The following is a 17,081-nucleotide window of genomic DNA, read 5'->3' as shown; positions in this document are numbered from 1 at the left end:
AAGCATCTAGACTCATGTTATATTTAGATAATGTAAAGAAAATAATCAGCATACACAAGGTAGTAAACAATTTTACTTATTCCTTTAAAACTTGAAATTATTCTGCCAAAAAATGCACTATGCTAGTCAGAATTTTAACTATTAACCAAAAAATAAGTTACTATTTAAATATATTTGTTTACTAGTGATTCATTCTTACATGCACCAAATACTTTCTAAGGACTATACTTCTCTGTGTTAGGCATTCAAATTATTTGTCATACATTTTATTTCAGCTTCCTCATGTGACTTGGCACCCACTGTGATAGGTTGGCCCTAGCCTCAATACTAAATACTGACCTAGCTGCTCACTCACTCCTTCCCCCTGCAGTGGGACTGGGGAGGAAAAAAAGTTGTAAGCCACAGTAAAGACTTAATAACTGAATGAAAGAGAGAGGAAAAGAACAAAACCCCAAAACAAACAAAAAAACCCACCACCAAATAAATGCAAAGGCAGTCATTCATTATCTCCCTACAAGCAGACCAAAGCCCAGCTGTAAGTCAAGCTACAGCTACTTCAGGATGGCTAACTCCCATTTTTATTGCTGAGTGCATTTCTACACTTCTCTAAACTAAGATTTCAAACTTTATTGTGCTTAATAAAAGTGGTCTGTGATCATTGCAAATGACTAAGAACAGTTACTAGGGAAAATTGCCTACATATAAAACAGTTTTTTTTTTTTTACGTAACAGTAGCTGCAATATCCACTCTATTTTTTAGTAGACCTCTATAATATTAGACATAATGCTCTTGATTCCTGAGCACTGTCAATTCTTACTGCTGTTTAAGGAGCAAGTCCATACAGAATCAGTCTAAAAGTATGACCCAATAATTCATGCACTGATATCAATAGATCTGTGTGAGTCTCTTTTTTTTGTCAAGTTGCTAATGTGAATCTTGAAAAGCTAAAGGAATGCAACTTTCTTTTTGGTGTGATCTTAATATTTGTAAAACCATCCTTTTGTGTGACACAGAGACAACTGCTGACTAACAACTATCAAGCAAGAGTATTCTTACCTTACAAAATAGCATATCTTTACACACAGCACGGATGACTTCTTCTCTAAAGCGCTAAGATAAGTAGAAAATGTTAAGGAAAATCACATGTATATGAGTCCAAGCAGACACCTAGAATAGCATCAAATCAGGAGGAAAAAGTTTGATTTAAATACTCTAGAATTTTGAGTGAGTGCCTGAAAAATAATATTTGTTGAGAATTGTCGTCTTCAGATGATAACATTAGAATATTACTAAAACTACGCTTTTGTGCTTTGCTCTACTTGTACTGAGGATGGGAAAAACAGATATGTAGCAGTCCCAGGTTTGCAGTATCTAACACTTGTTAGATAATCCCTTCACAGCCAATAGATGATGATTTATCCTACTTAAACTCTGAACTGGAGTTTATCTCTGTCTACGTGGATTGTAGGCTAAACCAGGCAAAGAAAAAACACATACCCTAAAACAAACAAAAGCCACACTGCACAGACAAAAAAAAAAAAAAGTAAAAAGTCTATTGTTTCATTAGCAGAAAAGTAATGTATTCCTAGCTTAAATATCCTCTACTTACCTATCTTAGAGTAGTCAAGCATATCTAATTTTTATCTTATGAGCAGGTGAATATTGCAAAGGATATAGATCACTGAGTTTCTGGAGCATATCTGCAGAAGAGATGATAAACTGATGCATGGTCAGAATCATCTTTAGCAGCTGGTTATTCTGATAAGAATTTCCTTCTAAATCTGGGGGGGGGAAGAGCACTCATGTTGAAATTGTCATATGACTTCACAAACATGGAAGAGGCCTCTTCAGAATCCTAGTTCTCAGCAGGCCAGTTTATCATGCTACTAGAAAGATGGTAGTTAGCTACTGACATAGTAGGTCTGTCTTTTTTTTTTTTTCTGATGAGAGATAACAAAGAAAAACAGCTTTGTTTCAAAAACAAAATATTCAGATAGCTGTACATAATGATCAGGTGAATGTAACACTTAAGAAATTAGTGAATTGAGTTACACAGGAATTAGGCTATTGATCCATGTTAGTCAGTGGCATGACTGAATTCAGCAGAATGGAGATATTCTTAAGTGATTATGCAGGTTTTTTGTGTAGCTGACATGTAATCCTGAAGTAAATGTGCATCTAGAAATGCATGGAATGAGGTACAATGTATGCAGAATTTCAGGGGTAACCAACGCATACTCTGTGGGGGACCTAAACATCCTAATGCATTTCCTTGAACGGTGCATTACAAGGATTTAACTTGAAGGAGGTTTTTAGACTAGATCTATCTTGTGGGCTTTGTAGGTGCTTCTTTCCCATATTAGGAAAAGATCAAGGACATTAAATGTATTAATGTTTTATGAAGTTTCCATTTCTCTTACACATTTTAACTACTGGATCTGTTAATATTAACAAATGGTGGTTTTGCACTGGCTGCCCTGAGACAAAATAGGTAACTTGAAATAGAATTCTATGTCCTTTCAAAACTTACCTTTTTGCATCATTTCCTCTACTAAGACAAATGTAGTTACCACCTGAAACAAGAACAGCATGCAAAAGCAATGCATGATAACACAAAAAGGAAGAGGTAGGTGAAAACAGCAGATCTGCAGCATATGAAGTGATATCTACTACAAGAGGGGGAAAAAGCCATTTTTTAGACTACACAATGTAGTAAAAAGGAATATTAAACTCATCCCATTCATAAAACAATATAATTCATGTTAGCCACTGAGAAACAATTTCCATGTCCTTATACAGGTGGGTAACACACATGAAGAGGACCCCAAAGCCAAGGCCTTTCCTGCCAAACAATACATTAGATCTGTAGTAGAACTAAAAGCCCAGCTTCCTCCTGATTTATTTCCTACTACTCACTCAACAATAGTTCTTACCCTCCCCGAAAGCTTTCTCTTCCCTTTATCAGTGCAATAACCTCTTACTCGTGCTTACAGCAGGTAACACAAAATATACTGTTCCTGAGTCCAGGCTGATTGGCCAGAAAGTGAAAGCCATCAACCAAATGCTAGGTTCACACTGCTACCTACACGTGCACCAATCTGGATGTCTCCCTTCAACATATTCAATCCTTTAGAGATCCTGATCTTTCCATCATCAAACAGACTAATTTAATTATTTCATGCAGAGTAGATGTAATTCGGTAGGAAGGTGATTCAGAATGACCTAAGCCTGTAGTTTACAAGGAAGTTACTGTTTAAGCTCTCATTTTGAGCCCTTAGCAGCAGAGGATGTGCTGGATATCTATCATGCACTGATGTAGATATTCTGGAAATGGTATGTATAGTTTGCAGGAAAATCAATATGATGGACAGACAGACCCTCAGGAAAGGCAAGTAGAAAATTCATGATCAGTAGATTCTGGCATCAACCCACTCAGCATTATTATACCAGAACAGAAACTTTATATATCAAGTCATCTTTGACAATGAATGTGAGAGACCACTTTCTGTAGTTACAGCTACATCATAAGAGGCAATTCTGCTTATAGCCTCAGTCTAATATACTGACAGAGGCAGCAATGAAGAGTTAGGAGAATAAGTTGCACTACTTGACTCCCATTTGGAGCTAGCAAAAAAAAACCTCCTGTGAACAGTTACAGTCAATGTAGAATTTAAAGCAGAGCATTCAAAACATAACATCCAAACCATCCTGTACCTACAGAAAGAAAGATCATAAAATTCCAGGAGACCAATCTCTGTAGTGTTATTCTATACTTTCACTAGAGTGACAGGTTTACTCTAACTGGAGCAGCTGCAGATACTTCTAGAGATGTGTGCTCTTTACCAATCCTTCCAGATTTGTTTTTCAGATCTTAACTGAGTTTCACAGTCATGATAGTGCATTCACTACTCGAGAAATACAGAGCGCTTAGCTTAGCATATGGTTCAACTAAGCTGATATGAAAGCATACAAATTCTCTGTTACCGACTACAGGCACGTCCTTAAAAGTCTAGGGCCTTTTGGTAGTAATGTGGAAAAGCTACACTACAGACTATTTTCCTTTCAAGGAATAGGTAAATAGTTGGCATCAATCATTATTTTGAAGTATAAATCTAGCTTCCCACAAAGTCACAGATGGGGAACTAGTCCTTTGCTTTAAATACAATTAATATATTCCCTATTAACTATCCACAGTTCTTTGTAGAGATGAGAGAAGCAGGCTGCTGCTTATACTGGAAAACAGTTGGGTCAGGACTCTTGAGCAATGACATAAGAAAATGCAGTCAGATGAAGACAGATTGGGAAAGACTACTGACCAGCAAAAAAAAAAAAAAAAAAAGCATTGGTAATACAGAAGTTCAAGTAATAGATCAATATGAAATAAAAATTGACATTGGTGAATAAGCATCCAGGTCATGCTTCAAAAAAATTTCTTCATCTGTCTTTTGATTTTTATTGTAAGTTCCTAGTTTTAAAGCAGAAACCAAAGTTTATACTCATGTTCTCGCATAATTTAATTTATTACTTACAGAATATTTCTGTTCTTAATGGAATGTAAATAGCTTAGGCATTAAAACAGCTGCTGTGTAAGTTTTGCTGGAGAAATATGGAATTTGCAAATAAAGCCTGGGACATCAGGAATCATAATGTTTATTAAATTCTCTAGAATTTGTCTTATTCCAAGTGTTTTTAAGAAGACTAAAATGCTTTTAAATATAGCACACAGAGGTCCATACCAAATTTTACAAAATAGAATGGCTCAGGTTGGAAGGGACTCCAAGGTCCAACCCCCCTGCTACAGGCAGATCCACCGACTCCGACTTCCAGATTTGGTACTAGCCAAGGCTATACAGGGCTCCATCCAACCTGGTCTTGAACACCTCTAGGGATGGAGCATCCACAGCTTCTCTGGGCAGCTTGTTCCCATACCTCACCAGTCTTTCTATGAAGAAGTTCACCCTGACATCTAATCTAAACCTTCCCTTCTTGAGCTTAAAACTATTCCCCCTTGTTCTATTGCTAGTACAATACTTGCTACCCAAGCAAAAAGCTTATTCCCCTCCTGTTTATAAACCCATTTTAAGTACTGGAAGGCTGCAAAAAGGTCTCCTAGCAGCTTTCTCTTCTCCACGCTGAACAAGCTCAGTTCCCTCAGCCTGCCTTCATAGAGGAGGTGCTCCAGCTCTCTAGTCATCTTTGTGGCCCTCTGGACCCTCCCCAACAGATTCATGTCCTCCCTGTATTGGTGGCCTCACACCAGGATGCAATGGTTCAGTTAGGGCCTCATGAGGGCAGAGTAGAGAGGAACAGTCACCTCCCTGCCCCTACTGGCCACCCCTCTTCTGATGAGGCCCTTCATCCAACAGAGTTTTTTTAACCAGAAAAGCAGTTCTGTATACACTTAACTTGAAAGCCAAAATAGTTATCTGCATGTATATAATTGTGTACAGCTATTGTTAAATCATCTGCTTTTTCAGAAGTGTTTAATATGGAATCACCTTCAGCTGACAAAGACAGTCTGTCTATCTCAACAGTTTCTATCTGTGCATATTCCAGGCTTCTACCATAAGTATTACATGGCACCATGCATCCAATTGAACTTGGATCTTTTTTAACGATGTTTTAAATACTTTTTTTCTGCACTGTAAAGGTGTGGGGAAAAAACAGCACATGCTACCTAATATTAGTGGTTAGGTCAACACACTTAATTTCTCACCCAACAGAAGTGAATTTATGCTTTAAAACATCCAGATCCAGCTACCTCACATCAGAGGTGGATGTAGTTAAAGTAAAGAGTAATTATTTTGCGCACAATGAAACAGTACTAAACTTCAAGCTATCCATTCCTACCCTGCGCCCATGACTAAAAGGCTTAATCTGAACTAGGAAAAGCTTTGTTTTTTAGTACATCACAAGTACAAAACATGCACTGCAGACAAAAGTCTTATCGGTTCCCAGTACAGCTCAGCACAAAGTAGCAGACCTGTATGAGATTGTAGCAGCAGATAATTTTACAAATAACCATTATCAAATATTTAATGTAACCTTCCTGCCAAATCTATAAAAGAAATGCTTTTTACGTGAGTACACTATTAATGAATAATGTTAGTAAAGAGAAAAACATCAGGTCTGATTCTTCTATTTGTACTGCATAAATTCCTAATTCAATAAAAGCTAAAAATTGACCTTAAGTGTGAAGAGATTCCAGCTCAGTTTCAGAACTGCCACTGACCAGCAGGCAGTTTCTTTTCAGAGAGCTGACCTGCCAAACATAACTGTGTGTAAGGAAGTTACAAAAGCTACGGTAAACTATCTTTGTGCAAATAGGGAAGGTGATTATGGGGTTTTCCTGACTCACTTGGGAGAGTCTCTCTGAATGCCTCTACAGCATTCTCTTGAACCTCCACAAGGTTTGGTGGTTTTTTTTGTTTTTTTTTGTTTAAGTCTGAGACTCATTTTGATTTCCGTTTGTATATGTGTTTCTAACCACATACTCTGCTGAGCAAAAACCGGAGCGACTACTAAACAAAGTAGCATGGGTGTGTTTCAGTTAGTTGATTTACCTTAATAGAGTGCTGCAAAATACTTCATAAGCCTTAGATTTGTTTCGCTGCAGAAAAATATAAATAGTCTGTAAGGTACAATTTTTTTTCTCCTGTAAATGCCCTTAAGATGTTTTAATAAAAGTTCTCTGAAGCAAACAAGGTAGTAGGAACTGAATATACTTTTCCAGTCTTTAACTACATGCATGAGAATACAAAGAAATACAGAACTGAATACTTTATTTAAACAGCAACACAAGGTCACTTGAATTTACCGTTACCAGAGTTCCATTTCATAGGTGAAAATCAGAAAACACAAAAGTAAGAACATCCTAACCTAGGTTTATCAGCCATTCTTATGCATGATCCAACTGGTTGCTTCCTCCAATCTGTGACTTAGATATAACTGAACTATCACTTGTTTCTGGAATAATTAGAAGAATATAAGTATCCAAAAGCTAATAAGGCATTAAGAGCAAACTACCTATTTTTCACTACAACCCCAAGCTTATGGTAAATGTACTCACTAGGAAACGTTCTATAGGCAGTACCATGGTCCTGAGACCTTCCTACATATGAATGCAATTATAAAGCAACAGGAAGAATGCCAGGAAGATCTTGAGCTGAATTTTGCAAGAAAGAAATTCGTTTTTCCTAGGTCTAAAAGGCATTTATCTTACAAGCATTTCTTTATCATCAGGTTCCAACTCTGTCATCTGGTGTACCATTTAAAAAGCATAAGAAGTGAATCATAGAACACTGATATCACATGATCAGTGACTAAACTACTAAGAATATGAATAATTTCTTGTAAGCTACCTGAAGTCTTCCAGTCACTATCAAACCTAACACCAAGAGCAATGCAACAACAAATCATCAGGCAATTGCCAAGCAGTCTTATTTAAGTGCAAAGCTGAAAGTCATTGGTTGCTATACTAGTATTCCATGTAGTATAGTATTCTGCAGAGTGGTGGTGTTTGTTCTTTTTTTCTTGTTTTGCTTTGTTTATTTGTTGGGATTTTTTTCCACATGATGTCTTTCAGAAATAGTATAAGTTAATTACAATGATCTTATGAAGATAGGCAAAAGAATTATTTCTAGATGCAGCAGAAAGCACCTGGAATCTTCAAGCTCTCCTATTTAAAATTAATTATACAAATAATGGCTGTCCCCAACATGCAGCAATGTGCTTGTAACCACTAAGTCGCTCATATTAAAAAAAAAAAAAAAAAAAATTGATAGTACAAGAGGAAACTCCAAAATTAAAATGAGAACTCTGCTTTTTTTTATAATTAATAATTTTTTTAATAATAAAAAAATTAATAATTTTTATAATTTCTGTACTAGTAGCAGAACCCTAAACAAGTTAAACAGATTCTGGAAGAAACAGTATAAACTTGATGCTTCTCTAAGTCTACTTCACACTTCAAGATACCTAGAGAATGGGAAGGAAAAAAAAGTTCTTCCACATACTCATTAACAATGCAGATTTGACCAAGGCACAAGCAAATCTAATATGCATCCAGGGCTACTCTCTACCATGTGAGAGTAGAGAACATCAGGGAGTAAAAGCCTCAAGGGAAAGACATTAGCCTCTCAGAAACACCTTTTGGAGAACTACCTGTTGCAGAAAGCTCTGGGTGGGTAGTTCTTTGAAACGAAAACGAGAGGATAAACGTTCTCGTCAAAGGGAAATGGGATGATTTTGAGAAATTAAAATGTTCTTCAAGAGAAACCAAATGAAATGTGGGTGGAAAGTGTTCCATTAGCCTTGGAAATTCAAATCAAGTACAAAAAGTAAAATGTTAACACCCCCTCCATGCACTAATTTTCATTGTTCTATAGTATAGCTGAAGTATTGATTTTGGCAAATGAGAACTTTTTAATTGGTCTTTTTCTATAGAGCCTACCAATTGTAGTTTAAGTGTTTTTTTTCTTTTTTCAAAGCTATGAATCATGTTACTGAAGGAGCCATGTGTAGTTTTTGAGCTACAGGCAACTCTTGAATAATTCAGGTGTAGTGCCTGGCAACACAACTGTGCCAGTCTAAGTGCTGGTGGATAAACAAATAAGACTTCTGGAATCAGAAAATTGAGCCCAGTATTGCTAGATAACCACTAAACTCAACTGCACGCTCAGCACTTACTCATCCTACAACTGCATTGTTTTTACAGTGATATTCTAACTACATGATTGATCCTGGGGCAGCCAATCATCAGATCTGAGGAAGCACGAAGTCAGCCACATCCAAAGGTTCAAACTACAACAAACCAGCAGACACCAAGTGTCTTTCCTCTCAGAGACCTCAAGATGTTACAGATAGATTAAGCCCCAGTTTCTGGCCTTAATTTTCATTGCTGACTCATACTCCTACCCTAAATCCTGTTATGAAATTCCTGACTTGTTTTTTCACATTTCTCTTCCTTACATATGTCAGCTTCCCAGTCTCTGGTCTAACTTCTAGATATATTTCTGAAATTAATGTTTATAGACTATGGTGACAAGCTATCTTCTAACTCATTAGATGGGGACATGCCTTTGTTACATCCTGAGACAGGAACAGCCCTTATCAACCATAGACCAAGAACACGAGGTTTACAAAAAAAAAAAAAAAAAAACCCACAGAACAAACAAAGAAAAAAGACAACAATGCAGCTTCACTTACTTAAATTCACAAACTTAAATGTACCTAAACACCATTCATCACAATCAGAATCTACATATTGAAACTTAACATAGAAGAGAAGCTCTTGACATCTCGCGTTATGGTCTCTGCCAGAGGAGTTCCATATTGTAAAGGTTAACATGGCATGCCACTAAATGATCACAATAGGGCTGGCACTAGGCACTGGATTCTTAATATGATCTCTATATCTATTCAAGCACGACAGCTTGAGCATTTGGGGATTCATGAAAGTCAGCCCCAATGCAAGCATAATCTGAGCAGCTGTAATGGGTGCTCTCCTATCTTTGCTTTCTCCCAGCTCTTGCACTTCCACATTCTGACCTCAGCAATGGAAGTGGGGGGGAAAAAAAAAACTAATGTTTAGAAAACTATCTTGGCTTTTCTTCTTAAGCATATATTATGTATAGATCTATTGTACTGTGTAATATTTCAAGTGGAGTCCCTTCTTTCCCAGACTTATAAAAATGTAATGCAAAAAAGTATCTTAAAAAAATGCAGCAAAATACTGACAGATTTCACACTAAAGCATACACAAACTAAGTAACAGAAAGTAAAATGCGCGGGGAAGCCTAAAGAAGAAACTATTGCTTGCTTCTATTTCATACATACACTGAGGAGAAGAAAACAAACTCATAAATATTCTCAGTAGAATGAACTATTTTCTTATTGTATCTAAGTTTTGTGCACTGATAAATAGAACTTATATTGCTCTTCTGAGGTTACAATTAGAGGTTTGAAGATATAATTTTCTGTCATACTCCTGTGGTAAGCATTAGTAAGTGGGAGACTTTATAAAGCAAGTAGTCCGAGTTCTATGCATTTTCTTTTGTTATTTCATGACTTTGGACAACTACGTTGTAAAGACTGAAATCAAACTAGTTAATTAGAACCTTAAAGTATACACAATGAAATCTAAAAAGTTTCATTTCTTTGGGAAAAAATTCTACAGTCATCAGGTTAAAAAAAGAACCCATTTTCACTTTAGAGCAATCACAATTAACTTTAACAGCTAGCTAAATAGCACTTAGCATTCTACAGAACAGCAGCTACTCTTCTGCTCCCACAATGTCATTAATTGTTCATTAACATAGTTTCCATTGCCAAGCAACACTAGATTTTTCCTAACTGCATTTTACCAAATCACACACAATGATCAACACCATTTTAGTACAGAATAATAAACTGTACAAATTTTAACGACTCTTTGGGGAACTAGAAACTTCAATATTCAATCTAGACTTTGGGGGCACATTTGTGTCCCCTGCAAGTTTGTGGAGCATGAGACAAAAAGAAATGAGTGACCAGGAATAAGTTGCAGAAAAAATGTAAATGACAGAAGTTCTCTTCTGTGGGTATGTGTATGTCTTAAAAGACATATGCCTTAAAAGATACAACTGCATTCTAATTAGAATTCTTTGTTGTAGCTTGGTATTTGGTAAATTTTGAACAAAGATAATAACAAATTTGGTATTTGAGCTCTGATTGTATTATTAGTTACTCAATGTTGCATCTAGACTGGAAGAACGTACTCATGTTGGGAGCAAAGTAAGTTTTTCTTAGAAGGCAATCTAAGACAACAATTTTTTTTGCACGATACTGATGCAAAAATGAGCAGTGGAAATACTAGGATGTCACAGAACTATAAGTCTTCACTAATGCAGTTACTTTTATATTCTGGAAAATATTAACTATAATCAACTAGTACTTGTACAACCAGATCCTTTGCCAGATTTCTCAGTTCTATCATAGTAATTATGTGGCATCTTTCATACAGATCAGTCCTGAAATGGTTTACTGAATTTCTAAGGTTTGTTTACAAACAGTCCCTTTATCCTACAGTGAGGAAACAAGCTGATTTAGCACTGATTAGACATTACAGAAAAATTTACATCATAATGTTACGATTATTATGACCATTAGAGGCTGCAAATTGTATTAAGTTCACATAAATTCTATTAGGAACGTTGCTAAACTATAAAGGTAGTATTTTAATGTATTTCAAAAATAGTAGCCATGGTTTTAAAACATTTTTTTTAAATATACTTTCCTTCCTATTGAAGATCCAGTATAAATAACTCCACTGCAGTTTTTCATATCTGAGCTTCCACCTAGAATTACATTACATAAAGTGTATTAATATACATGCACTCCAGGGGAAAAAAAATCTACTACTTTCCTAAAACTCTGTACCTACTTCTATCAAGAAATCAGAGACTCTGCATGGCAACAGACAGTTAAAAAGATGTTTAATGATTTCTTTTTTTCACTGTGCATACTCATCTTGCCTAGCAGTAACTGAAGTGCCTGAATTGTATGATAGCACAGCTCTTCCATGTGCTACAGCATGCGTGCTTGCAACACTTAAATCTAAGAGATAATTACATAGCATCCTCCACTTGAAGGCTGAAGACATAAATACCTCCATAATATTAAAATTGTGTTATTTTAGTGAGTTCTTAGTTCGTTCATGATCCTCAGTTTTTTCAGTAAGACACAAGTGTTTATATAAATTAGTACTGTCAAGTGTGCTCTTAGGATTGTTTGTTAGGTAGTTTTGAGTAAATTTTCAGTGCTTCACTGATAAAACAAGGAAATAGCAAAATGACACTATGCTGAAGATATATTTTGTCCCAGTTGCAAAAAAAAATTTAAACATTTGTAAAAAAATTAATTTAAGCAAATGTTTTGTGTTCAAGGGAAAGACCCTTTAACCCTATATGGCCTATAAGCCTTATTGCATGTTAAAACACTTCACTAAATCTTTGAAAAGCATATTTTAAAAAAATAAGTACATGTCAATGTTATTCAATATAAGCATGAAAATATATGTAACATAGAATCATAGACTGGCTTGGGGCAGGCTTGTCACCAGTCTCTAGCCTTCACCTGAGTATAGAACCACTGACCACAGCTCTCTGGCCACAGCCATCCAGGCAATTCCTTATCTGTTTAATGGTCTATCCTTCAAATCTCTTTCTCTCCAACTAGAGATGAGCATGTGATGTCAGACTGAGTTAAAGGTGTAGAAGTCCAGGTAGATTGTATCAGTTGTTCTTCCCTTGTCTTTCATTTATGTGGTAAGACAGAAGCTTACAGACAAGGAAAAGAAAGGTATCTTACATACACCTTTGCTAGAACAGAAATTTACTTACTAACAAACAGAAGTAACTATCAGTCTCACAGTAGCCTGGGAATAGCCAATGGTAAAAAGTATGAAGAACCATCTCTGGTGGAGAGATTCCAGTGAATCCAGCCCTTCTGCACAATACACTTTCAAGTCTTTTCAATCACCTTACACTACCCACTGCTCTTCCTCTCTATGCATTCCCCTCACATTGATTTCTTTTTTTACTCCACTTCCCTATTACGACTTCTCTTTCTTTCCACGTAACCATTTTTTCATCTTTAGATTTTACTGTTGGCTCCACTTACATGCAATGCTTCTCTTTCTATGGCAATCTAATGTGATTCATTCATTTGCACACTGCAGCTCTTCTTGTCAATCTAGATCATAGCTGCAACAGTATCCTTTAGCTACTTGTCATGTTGAAAAGGTCTTTCAAGATGCATAAAATACTTGGAATAATTGCCCTATATAATCGCATTCTTCCTCTTCATACTGTTGAGAGTTGTTTCAAGTCTCTACAATTCTTCTAGACTTATCTCAGAACTTATGCTCCTTTCTAAGTTTTCTGCCTTCAATAGCTCATCACACTGTTTTTAATGAACTCTTGCTCCAACTCATGTCCTGGCTTTTCTATTGCTTTAATTTGTGGGAAATAACTTTTGGGTTCAGCCTACTCATCCTCATGCAATATTTCATGACACTTGAACTTATACTTTTAGTATCTCCTATTTTTGTTTTAAAAAATTGTGTTATTGAATAAGCACTGATGTAACACTTTCCACTCAGATATGCATAGGTCACTCCAAAAGCAATGCCTTTTAAATATGGAAATGGAAACTACAACAGGTACAAAAAGCACAATAACAATATTCGATAGAGCAAGTTCTCACACCCAAAACAGTAGTTTTCAACATAGCCACCACCACTGACTATTCACACTCACCAGCCATTAACAAGAACCTGCATGCTTCACTCATAATAATCTGTATGATCATCCAGGACATGGCTTGCCTTTCACGTTGCTGCCTCCACTGCTGAAACACACCACCCACCACTTCACTGTGCTCTCATCTACTGTTTGGTCTGCATAAATGTTCAGCAAGTGTCAATGAATGTCAATGGGTGGAATCTTTTTCTGCATCAAGGAATTCAGTGCCACATCTCTGCTTCATACGTGCTTCCATGACAGCCACCATTGTGTCAGACTGCCTTCTCTGCTGCCATCTGCCACACAGCAACAACGTGTCATGGAATATTGGTGAGAAGGTTTAACCTCTATTGTCATACCACCAATATCCAAGTCTGACATCACAAGCCAACGTAAGAAAACATGTTTTAGTACCATCTTCTATTCAGCACTTTCATAGATCCACAAAGAATATCACAAATTCCAAGATGCAATCTTTGCTCCTCACTTCAACTGTCAAATTGTGACATGTCTTTAGTACAGGTTTTGGATTACCTCAGTTCTCTTGACATACACTGTCTTTCTACAGACTATCCTAGAATCATTTACAACACTTTGGCAAAGTCTTTCACTCATTAGCTGAGATTCACACTTTCTCCTTATCTATACTGTACGTTTGTGGGTTAATCCTTAATACCATTTTAGCTAGGCCATCTTATGATGTTCCCCATGCAAATGGCAGAAGGCTGCTGATCTCCCCTTATATCCATTGCTGATAGCAGCCTCTCTTACACAGTATTTGCTTTTTCAAGCATTTCTAATTGAGTTCAGGAAAATAAATTTGGCTGTGTACTTTATATAAGAATTGTATTTGTAACTGTACACATAACATTAGCAAGTGCAGTATAGCATTAGCATAAAACAGTATGTGTTCACAAGCCTGACACACCGTCTTTACTACATACTGTTTTATTTATCCCTTGACAGTAAATAAATCAAGGGCTTTTTCCAGAAAGCAAACTTAAAGTACAGTAAGAAAATCTGTGCTCAAGTCTTGGGAGATTCTGTGCTTTTAATACTGAAGTAAATCTTGCTCAGAACACAATAACAATTTCTGTAATAATATAAATCAGTGTATTTGAAAATGACGATACAATTTTAATCTAAATAGAACTATTAGAATACAGGGTGGAAACTATTCTTAGACACTATGCATGGGAATAAACCTGCCTAATTATTCAATTTACATCAGCAACTATTCTTTTTGTACCTATTTTTTTCTGTTATGAATTGCCAAAAAGAGTCTAAATGCCAACATATCATGACTCTAGAAGTCCTAACTTAGTCTATGATTATGAGCACAGGCACACTGCTACTCACTTTGCTAGAGCTATGTACAACTTGTCAAAGTTCAAGAATTTACAGTAAACTTGATAATTGAAGTATGAAATCTTTTAGATATAATTCTGTCCATATATAGCTTAACTGGACAGGTTTCTTTTTCTGTCAACTTAGCCCTCATAGAACATGGGTGCTTAGCAGTATAAAACTACATGCTGACATATATACTCTGAATATTAAAAAATTATTCAAATAAAACTAAAAAGTCAACAGCAGTCTCCCACTCAGTCTCCCATTGAATTTGAAACCAACATTCACAATAGTTTTACTAGATGTTGTATTTATAGTCCCTTTTTTCCTCCTTAAAAACATGAATATGAATAAGTACCATAACAATATTATAACTATAAAATAGTCTTACATATGCTTTAGATGCCTTCTCACTTCCACTAAACCAAAACTTACAGATTAATCAACATTTTTTTAGGAACTGGGGCTTTTATAACTGTTATAAATGTTCTTTACCCAATAATGAACTGAATGAGAAAAAGAGACAGAAAGAAATGATAATTGCACGTTTTATTAACTTCTCTTAGATGTGCATTTCTCTGCACACACTGAATATAAGACCTTATGGTATATTAACATTAATGCATTTCCAATGGGTGTGAAAGATTAGTCACTGTTTATATAGTACTTGTTGCAGCACTTGATCAGCGCTCTGTTACTGTTTAACTGCTCAGATTAATTATTCTAGAGGTGAGTAGGCATTTGAGTGTGTTTAGCACCTAAGGACTACTCTGCAAGAAAACCTTGTAAGACTTTCAGAAAGACAGTGTTTCTAAACACTGAAAGAAGGTTTACAAGCAAATGCCTTATTTGCAAAATATTCAGAACCCTTTTGAGCACCTTCAGTACTAAAACACATATTATAAAAACCAAATCCATTTAATAGTTAAAAAAAATAAAATAAAAAGGAGGCTAAGGATACAGGGTTCGGGCAATAATCATCATTGTCCATGTATTATGATTCTTGCAGTAAAAAGAAACAACTGACAGGCTCAAAAAAGTATACAGATGCAACTTTTATTTGGATTCTTTATTGAGAGGCAACTTTAAATCTATATTGATAACATAAGTGGTAATCTAGTATTACTTCACTTACCTTATAAAAACAGCTCTGCTCATTTCAACATTTTTGTATTAAACATGTGAGATTTATTGCATATTATTGGATTATAAAGATTACTTTTTTTTTTTTTTTTTTTTTCTGTTCCTTCAAGTATTGGTTTGGTGAATGCCAACATTGATCTCTTAGCATATATTACCTACATATTCACAAACCCATATGATGGCAGCACTTATAGAATAGGTCATGTTCAGTTAAGCTTTTATACTTCGTTAATACATCAATGTAATTCACTGGTAAATGGCTTAAAAGCAACCAGTATAGAAACACATTCACACCATTCAAAAAACCTCCAAATACTCACCAAAAGACTGAATACAGGTTTCAAGAATGTCTTCCAAAGTCGCCCCTTTGGCTAAGTGCCCCAAAGGCACCATAGTGACTTGGGTAAGATTTGAATGGCTGTGACAGTGAGTGATCTGCTTCAGCTCAAGTGAGGATTCAGGGGCAGTGCTGCATCCCTGGGCAGGTTGCCTAGAAGAAAGCACAATAGTGAAGTAAGTACAAGGGTGAGTGACAAATTTTAAAGGACATGAAAAAGAAGGAGAGATTTAAAGGGCAATGAACTCCCTGTAGCTAGGTTAGTGAAAGACACAGCCCTCCCACTTTTAAGTGTACTTAAGAGTCTGCATGGTAAATGACATTTTTTTCCTGCTAAACACAGGTAGAAACACAGGTAGTAGAGCACAGTTACAGCACTCCGCGAATGATCTGTCAGATTGCCGCAAATCTTATTTCTTTGCGTGTTACGTTTCCAATGCTATATAAGCTACAAAACAGGAACAATGTTACACAGTAATCTGCCACCACATGTTTGTGTGATCATAAAAATAAAGGAGAAAAAAAAAATAGCTTAATCTAACATTATTGGAAACACATTGTAACAAGACAGACCAGCTGCATTAATAGTGATTTTCCAAATGAAATGAAGTACCCAAATTATTATTGCAACTTCACAGTGGAGCATTTCACAATTTAAAAAGACAAAAAATAAAATAAAATAAAAAAGGGGAAAAAAAAAAAAAAAAAAAAAAGCTGGTGAGTTTTTATCCATTCTATATTATTAATTCCTACTAAATTGTTTTAAAAGTGCATGCATGAGTGAATTAATAGTTTTATAAATAAACACATCTTTAAGAGATAAAAATGGAGAATGAACCTTGGCTTAGGCCAGTACTTTGCTCCTATTGCAATGCCTTAAGAGCATAAGAATGTACATTTACAGATAATATTAAGTGTTCATTGTTTGCATGCAAGCTCATCATTCTGTATGAAATATTAAAGAAGC

The 17,081-nt window shown here is 35.7% G+C and overlaps 1 protein-coding gene across 8 annotated transcripts in view; it reads right to left on the bottom strand.

Moving 5' to 3' along the window:
- The window catches only part of RASGRP1 (RAS guanyl releasing protein 1), a 42,121-nt gene that overhangs the window by 23,386 nt on the left and 1,654 nt on the right, over nt 1-17,081 (bottom strand). For 4 of the 8 annotated variants that reach the window (XR_007377558.1, XM_048947658.1, XM_048947661.1 and 1 more), the window contains exons 2-4: nt 16,098-16,267; nt 1,677-1,782; nt 1,058-1,120 (exon numbers count right to left, since the gene is read on the bottom strand). Coding sequence is in view for 7 of the 8 variants with exons in the window: in XM_048947658.1 (XP_048803615.1) it covers nt 1,058-1,120; nt 1,677-1,782; nt 16,098-16,267 (339 nt within the window). In the remaining variant the exon portion in view is untranslated. Of the gene's footprint in view, nt 1-1,057; nt 1,121-1,676; nt 1,783-2,531; nt 11,338-16,097; nt 16,268-17,081 lie in introns of those variants that run through there. The other 4 variants (XM_048947662.1, XM_048947664.1, XM_048947660.1 and 1 more) reach the window with 4 other exon arrangements.

The sequence above is a fragment of the Lagopus muta genome, chromosome 6 (assembly GCF_023343835.1).
Source record: "Lagopus muta isolate bLagMut1 chromosome 6, bLagMut1 primary, whole genome shotgun sequence".
Taxonomy (NCBI): Eukaryota; Metazoa; Chordata; class Aves; order Galliformes; family Phasianidae; genus Lagopus; species Lagopus muta.
The sequence above is the reverse complement of the archived record's forward strand: the minus strand, read 5'-3'. Positions and strand labels throughout refer to the sequence as shown.